At 51.1% G+C, this 7997-nt stretch overlaps 1 protein-coding gene across 1 annotated transcript in view; it reads right to left on the bottom strand.

Annotated features, from left to right (window-relative positions):
- Positions 1–400: 400 nt before the first annotated feature.
- LARP4 (La ribonucleoprotein domain family, member 4) overlaps positions 401–7997 on the bottom strand; it is a gene marked incomplete at its 5' end in the record, with an annotated part of 12459 nt that continues 4862 nt past the window's right edge. Inside the window, 8 exons of the mRNA XM_010135307.1 lie at positions 401–1369; positions 1550–1718; positions 1994–2115; positions 2629–2787; positions 2981–3029; positions 3365–3598; positions 7094–7197; positions 7666–7875. Of these exons, the coding sequence (XP_010133609.1) occupies positions 1034–1369; positions 1550–1718; positions 1994–2115; positions 2629–2787; positions 2981–3029; positions 3365–3598; positions 7094–7197; positions 7666–7875 (1383 nt within the window). The remainder of the gene's footprint in view (positions 1370–1549; positions 1719–1993; positions 2116–2628; positions 2788–2980; positions 3030–3364; positions 3599–7093; positions 7198–7665; positions 7876–7997) is intronic.

Here is a 7997-nt window from a genome sequence, read left to right as displayed (position 1 = left end):
TGGCCGCTCAGAGCCGTAGGCTGCACCCCGGCCCCGAACTCCCAGCCGCAGGCAGGGAGCAGAACTGCCCCTCCGCAGCTGGAACCCCGGCGCTGCAGCCAAGCCTGCGCCTGTGCGGCCAGCCACCGCTCCTGCCCCGGGCCTGCCTCAGGAAAACGCACCACGATAAACACACAAAAGTCCGTAAAAAAGAGATCAGAGAAAGGAACAAGCAAGAAAAAAAAAGAACAAAACCAAACCTAAGAAGTTGCCCTCAAAAGGAGGCGAGGAAAAAGGGCCAAGTAAAAATTCCGACATGCTCCCTTCTGCCTCCTTCCCATCGCCCCTAGAAGAGGTTTCGCTGTCCGCGTGCTCTGATCTACAATCCAGTACCCCGTAAAAATTACAGGTTGAGAAGCTTGCTGAATGAGTTATTAGTAAGGTCAAGAGACTATCTATGCTCCAAGCTGGAAACACAAGGTTTACTACAGTAGTACATTCAGGTTTTCTCATCAGTGACTAAGTCATGACCACAGTCTCTGGCTGCACTCACCCCACGCACCCCGACCCAGCACCTCACTCAGCCGCAGACATGCTCTGCGGCGCAAGGCTGTCACCGGCAGACACATCACCCGACAAGCCAAACGTTAAATAGGTTAAAAAAAGTTCTAATTTTACAGAAATGCTCAATTTTCAAAAATATTCTCTTATTCGTTTCCTCCCACGCTGAGGGACAGGTTCATTTGCCAACTCATCTTCTGTCGCTTTGTCAAAACGCTAGTTTCACAACCCCAAAACTGATTTCAAGCAGGAAACCCTCTGCAAATTAAAAACAAAAATACAAAAATTATAATCTCTATATTTATATTGATTGGAATCCTCCAGCATTTGTGAAATCACTTTCAGAGATGAATTTTGGGACCCTCCACAACTTCTCCACACAAGCCACGCTCCAGTTCCGTACTCCCCTTCATGAATCCTTCCTTCTCAGTCTCCTTTGCTGCTTATTAGTCCACAGCTCAGATTAAATAGAGAATAATTGGCTGGACAAGCGTTACTTTGGTGACCGGGGTGGCACATACTGCTCCTTGCCGACACGTCGAGGTGCTCCCTGAGGCGATGATCTGCGTCCAAACTGGCGCCTCTGTTCCCTGATTTTCCCAGCAGCTCCCCTGGGAGGCCCGTTGCCTCGGAACCCCGAGTAATCCTTCATTCGACCTTCCCCCTTGTCAGGAGCCTTCTCCGAGGCCTTCTCGGGGGAGCCGTTTTCTTCATTCTTGGCAGGGGGAACGATGTTGGTGCGATGCTCCCTCAGAGGCTGAACAGGAACCGGAGGAGGCTCCTTTGGGGGCTTCTGGCAAACTTCAGCGTAGCTCAGCTTGCGTGGCTCCTTTGGGACCGAGAAGAGTGAGGTTTAGCCACCAAAATAACCACCCCACGCTATTCCCGAGCGCCCCAGGCACAGCAGCGAGAACACGCCCAGCGGGCTACTGCACCGCAGCTATGGTGAGGTGCACGAGGGAGGGTCCCAGGTGAGGTCCACACGCTCCTCACCCCGCTCGGGCCTTACCTGCAGCGACACCGCAGGAGCTGCGCTTGAGTTCGCAGAAGGTGAAGTGGAATTTGTCCTTGGCGGCTTCGCAGCGTTGACGGGAGAGACAGACACCGGCGGGGCAGCGTGGCTCGTGACATCTTTCTGAGCAGACGCTTCTTCTGGTTTGCTGTCTGGCTGAACCGTGCTGTTAAATCAAGAACAATTTAATGTAAGAAACAACTAACGCAGAAAGCCACGTTTGAGAAAGTGGTTTCTTTGAAGTCACGGCTGTGCTTTTTGCAGCACTGAAGGCACAGCCCTTCCCACCCCGTTTTGTTATTTCCATCTAGTGGCCTTTAGAGAAGCTGCCCACCGCGGACAGAGGAGAAACAATGAACATCTTGACCACCTTGCCAGACGCAGGCCAGAGCCTTGGCTAGGACATGCAACGGTAACATCCTCGACTCGAGAGCCGCGTACCTTAACACCACGCCTTCGGTCTGACTCGGGGAACTCATGCTTGTCACAGGCTGCAGGACGGTGCTGTGCGTCTGTTCTTCCTGAGCAGGAGCTGGGCAGCTGGGCAGCAGATCTTTGCTCTCCTGGAGGGAAAGACGGCAGATGTGCTTAGGTTGCTCCTCAATACGCCCGTTCACCTGAGAAGCGGGATGTTCCCAAAGGCAGCTCAAGTCCCGATCGAAGGAACTCTCCCTCTTTTGAAGCATCGCCTCTAAAGCCACAGCCCTTCACATGGGCAAAAAATTGCAGATAAAAGAGAAGCCGGGCTGTATGACCCAGACTACCAAGGCTGAATCCCACCAGCCCAAACACCACTCATCCGGAACAGCCTCTGCCTATGGCAGACACAAACTGCTCCTACTTCCGCAGGGAGCTGCCCTGTTCTAAACCAGTCCCAAGCTCACAAGAGCACAACCACCGAAGCTCCCACTGAATACCCACAAAACGCCAAGGAAATCCAAGAACAGAAGGACAGAAAGGGCGTTACTGGAGTAACAAACCAGGTCAGATGCTTTAAACATCACAACGTGCAGCTCTAACACAGACCAGTTCGTGAGGCAGGGGCGAAGGAGGACACACACCCGGTGTGCCAGTACCTTTTCCTTGCAGACTCCTTTCACAACGTCGGACATCCTGCTCTCCAGCACAGGCTCTCCCGGGATTTTTGCTGTGCTGCCAGGCAGAGGTGGGAAATTTGATGCTAGCAAGTCAAACTTTGGTGTCTGAGTCTTTGTCTCTGCTGAAGGCTGAGGTCTCTGGAGGAAGAAAATACCTATTATTAGAGCCATAACACCCAGCATTACAAGCACTGAGCAGGGAATTTCCTAGAAACACTGAAAACCCACAATACAACCTGCGAATCGAAGGGCTCTGCCATCCCCTCAATAAATGCAAAGCCAACACATTGCACTTTGTGCAACTCCTCGCCATGAGGGAAGCAGAACTTACTGAAACCCGGTCGTCCTCTCGTCTCCTCCGTCCTCGGAAAACGTTCCTCCTTTAAAGGCAAAAAAACAGCCTGTGAGTGCATTTCCCAGGCTGCCCAAAGGGGAGCCTGTGGCAGGGGGGTTACAGCAGCCCTCGGATGTTTCCCCGGATACAGCTCTGGCATGTTCTCCATCATCAGGAGGGGCCAAAGCTCTTGTGCTCTCGGAACACAGCCAATACGGGAAACAATTTCTCTGTTCTCTCCCGGTGGAGGAGGTACCCGAGAGCACCGTAGCTCAACCATGACAGTCAGGCTCAAGAAATCAGGTTTGGTTTTCGAGTCTCCAGTGCCATACCCCAGCTGCATTGCTGTTAACGCAAAAAGCGGTGCCCACGGTTCCTTACCTGCCCCTGCCAATGCCGTAATCGCCATTCTGCTCCATATGTGCCGCGGGAGAATCCTTCTGGGAATAACCTTGGTCTTGGTGCCCAGTTAACGTGCTGTTGTGCCGCTCCATAACAAAATTCCTGGAGCTGGTTCTGTTCAGTGGTCCGTCCCCCACTGGCATGGTACCGACAGCAGCTGGACCCTCCACAGTGTGTTCAGAGCTGCTGGATGAGCGGAAGTGAGGCTTCACACTGCGGGACACAGAGCAGCAGCTGGGTAACCCACAGCTTAAAGGACGAGACACAGAACTACCACCAACTACAATGTGGGGCTGACAAGAAAGGAGGAGGTCACTAAGTACTGGAGCTCCACCAGAAGCTGCTCCCCACGTACATTTGTCAAGAACCAAGAAATTTCCTCCTTTACCTCCATCTATTCCTTTTGTTGCAGTTGTCTCACAACCTCCTGTCAAGTGTTGAAGTTTGAAGAAAACACTGAGATCACTGGCTAAGCCACACCGAAGGGGAGGGGAACCCCCAAAACCCCAACCAACACAAAGATCCCAAAACGCAGGGGTGTAGAAGCACCAGGACGACCCAGGAGGGACTCCTCACTTGTCTGGGCCTGCAGCACAGGCCCAGGGAACTGGGACGGGATCTGGAGGGAGCAGCCAAGCCCGAGGAACAAACTGATCTGGCCACAGCAGAAAAGCTGCATGTCCCCAGCAGCCTGGAGTAGGTGACGACTGAAGAGAACAGGGGAGGGAAGGCTGGGGCAGCCAAGAGCCCGCTCCCCCAGAGCCTGAAGAGCCAGGATCTTTGTCCCACCGCTCCTGTTACCAAACACCCACCGCACTGACTCTGCAGTTTACGACACGCCAGACGTTTTCCCCAGCTATTGATTATTCAGCATTAAAGCTGCGTTTCCCGTGAACAGGGATGCAGCTGCACACGCTCAGTGTTTCTGCAAGGCAAGGATCAGGGTCTTAAACGCAGAATTACCCACAGAAACTCTGACCCACTGTAACACGGAGCAGTTTTCTGCAGCAGCATCGGGACTGTTTTCCGCTCCTGCACCTCACTGTCCTTCCTGCACAGCACCAGGCAGCTTCACAAGCCGGCCAAGGACCTTCGCCTCCACGTCCCTCCTCTGGCCAGCCCTGCACACCTCATCATTTAAGGACAGAAGGAGGATTTTGCCTGCTTGTTGTTTTTAACCAGTCTCATGATAACATCCCACACAGTCAGACATTCTCCCGCTGCCAGCCTCCCGTCCAGGAGGAGGCCTAACCCTAGCTTGACTACACGATCACTTCAAGAGCCATCAGCCTGGAAAAGGGTCTGTCCTTTCAACAGACCGTAAATCACGCAGCTTTTGGTTTCTCTAAGTTAAGCAAATATGGAAAGGCATGTTGTGGATGCCACAGACCCCAGACTGCCTAACAAACACATCATTTCCTTCCAGATTCCACTAATAAACTTGTTCCCTCCCATCTGGCCAGAGAATTTAAGTTGGGGGAAAAGAAAGCAAAATAGAAGAATTCGACAAGCGACGAATTATGATTTGTTAGCACTAAGTGAGAGTAGCAGCAAGGGACGGGGCTGCAGCAGCAGCAGGTTCCTCCGCTGTCCCGTGGTGTTTTAAAAACCGACTCCATCACGACCCGACACACTTCACCACAGCCTGGCAATGAACAGCCAGGAGTTTTGCAGCATTTTGTTTGTAACCAGAAAGCAGATCAAAAATCCCCTTTAACAGGCCAGTTTTGAGTGGTCCGATTAATCTGCTTTTCCACAGACAGTTTAAGTTACCTTTTGGATGGCTGGACAGACAAATACCAGTTTAACCAATATCAGTCCTGAGGATTCTCTCTTACAAGGACTCGATCCTCCTTTCCCACAAGGATGTTGCAACAAATCAGGGCAAAGTAAATATGCCAGGCTTAAACAAATGTTTGGCTACAGAGAAAAATCCCAGACTTAACCATTAACTGCCCATTTGACAAAACCAACCAAGTTTAATGAGCCAGGACAGAACCCCAAAAGCAGCGGCTGGACGAACCTCTGTGCACAAGCTCTTCTGCAGCTCAAGAGAACGGGTTAATTCATACCTCACAGCTCAAGAAGCATTAAGAACCAGTTTTAAGGCCCCAGTAAGGTTAAGTTTTCCATCAGCAAAGGCCTTAGGGAGGAGGAGGAGGTAAATTAACTAAATTCTTCCATTTTGTTCAATTTGTTCTGAAAATGGAAGAATCTCAAGTCATTACTCAGCCCTCAGATCTCATAATCTTACCCGTCACTGAGAAGGCCACAATCTTGTCTGGGCAGAAGAGCGAAGCAGAAGAGACGAGGAAAGATAAGGAAGGAGAAAAAGCAAAGAGAAGGAGAGATGATGTGAGAGAGGAAGGAAGAGGAAAGGCATGAAGTGCAGGCTGCCCAGACAGTCGACTGTTGGACCTGTTCTCTCTTAGCGCGATACTTGATCATCACCGGGCCAAACCTCCGAGGCTGGGCCTCGCTGTCACCTCCGGAGGCCTGCTGAAGTGTAACTAACGTCTGCTGCCAGAACACAAAGATTTATCACCACAAAACCCGAGACAGACCAGCAGAACCTGCACACGCTTGACCCTAAAGCTGTAACTTCACAGCGACTGGCAATTTACAAACAAAAAATCTTAACCAGAAGAGTTTGGAAAGCATAATAACGATTGTACAGACGTGACCTACAAGGCAGCAGGGACCCCGTGGGCTTTTCAAGACGTTCAGATCTGGGTACGTACAATTCCTGCACAGTTTCAGCATCCCTAGTTCTGAGAAGATCCACATCCATGAGAGTTCTACTGACTTTAAGTTTAGGCACAATTTAAGGCAAAAAAGACTGTACAAACAGATCGCAGTTGGGAGCTGAGCAGCTGCGACTGAACCAGCTGCCCCCAGCAGAGTCACACGACCGGTTCCACAGCCTGTGCTAAGGCTCTGCTGAGTCACCCCAGAGCAGATTCTGGAGTTCACCTTCTGCCACCAGCCACAAACCTTCACTGCATCACAAAACCACTTCTGGTTGACAACTGCCACTACCGACTTCTCAAACAACGTAAAAAACAATTCCCATGCTACCAGCCCGCGTGCTGAACCCAGCGCAAGAGCTTGCAAATAGAACCATTTCCACCCCCGCAAACAGAGGAGGGCTCCGCTGTATTTACAGAGCGCTCTTCCAGTAAACACAGAGCTGCTTCCTCCTCCCCAGTGTCTGCATCTGAGCCGAGTCCCTACAGCTATCAGGAAAGAAGGGGATAAAGCAAATAAACGGGAGTAACAGCCTCGGCACCCAGCAGTTTGAGCGTAGAGCAGCCAGGGCAGGCCGCAGCTGAGCGGCTCTCTGCGAGACCGAGCGCACAAGGGCGAAGGCGGACGTCTGTGCTGCAGGAGTTCATCGTCTGCACATAGCTAACGTAATTACAAGTATTACCTTAAGAGGAAGCTATTTATTTGTCTGCAGAAGTTCCTCTGAGGCTTTTAGAGGAGTTACCTTTGCTTTCTCCAGCACACGTCCATTATTTTAGGATCTTAAGCTGCCACCTCGATTACATTTCATAACTCAAGATGAAAAAGGTCATACATATTTGATAAACCCAGTAAGCAGCCCAGTCCCAGCCGAAGGCACTGCGCTCCACAAGTGCAAGGAACACTTCAGCATCTCCACACCAAAGGTTCTCAGAGCGCCAAAAACAGGCAGAGCTGTCTTACCGATTTCTATGGAATGGGCGACCTATACTCAAAGAAGCAGCATTTGTTTTATACGATCCTGGTGTGTTAAAGCCATTCACAAATCCACCGTTGGGAAAGGGGGCCTGCAACAGACAGAACAGTCTCAGCGGCTGAACGAGAAACAGAAACGTTTGCAGTTTTGTAAGATCAGCTTCAGCAGTTATTCATCTGGCCTGCACTTTCATCCCGGGCTGCCGGGTGGAGAACATGGTCCACTCACTCCTGACAGGAAACCCCCACCAGCCTGCGCTTCTGCTTTCGCACCAGAGCCCTCCTGGTCTGCAAGAGCCACAAAGCTCTTCTCATAACACCAGCTACCGGATAATGGAGCTTCACACCAAAATTTCTTGAAATAAATGGCAGCCAATGGCGAGATGTACAGCCTCTCTTTATCAGGTCCACGACACAACACGAAATGTGATAAAAAGGGGGATCTGACTAGAAACCTAGGCTGTTCTACAGCTGGAAAGCCCACTAACCCTGCTGGTTTGTTAACCACCTATTCCTGCCATGCTGGGCTACCCCGCTCCTTCTCGCCAGCTGTTACTCACCAGTGGTGTTTCAAAGTAAGGTGCAGGATTTGGAGACCACGTCTGAGGCACGATGCTGTAAATCGAGTACTGCTGGGGGCTATATACAGGCTGCATGAACAGCGGGGAGGCAAACTGTGCTTGGGTTTGAACCGGCTGCGTATAGACGCTGGAATCCACCACCCGGTAACCATTCTTAGCGAAAAAAGTGTTGATGGCTTTTATCCTCGCCTGCAAAGAGCAAATCACATCACACGTATTAATTGGAAGAAAAGGAGAAGCAGAACGTGAAAGCCTTCTTGCCTACTGAAAGGTAACAGAAGGGGTGTGAAGGGGAAGCAGGTTCATTCCTG

Source organism: Buceros rhinoceros, unplaced genomic scaffold, assembly GCF_000710305.1.
Source record: "Buceros rhinoceros silvestris isolate BGI_N320 unplaced genomic scaffold, ASM71030v1 scaffold43450, whole genome shotgun sequence".
NCBI classification, from domain to species: domain Eukaryota; kingdom Metazoa; phylum Chordata; class Aves; order Bucerotiformes; family Bucerotidae; genus Buceros; species Buceros rhinoceros.
The sequence above is the reverse complement of the archived record's forward strand: the minus strand, read 5'-3'. Positions and strand labels throughout refer to the sequence as shown.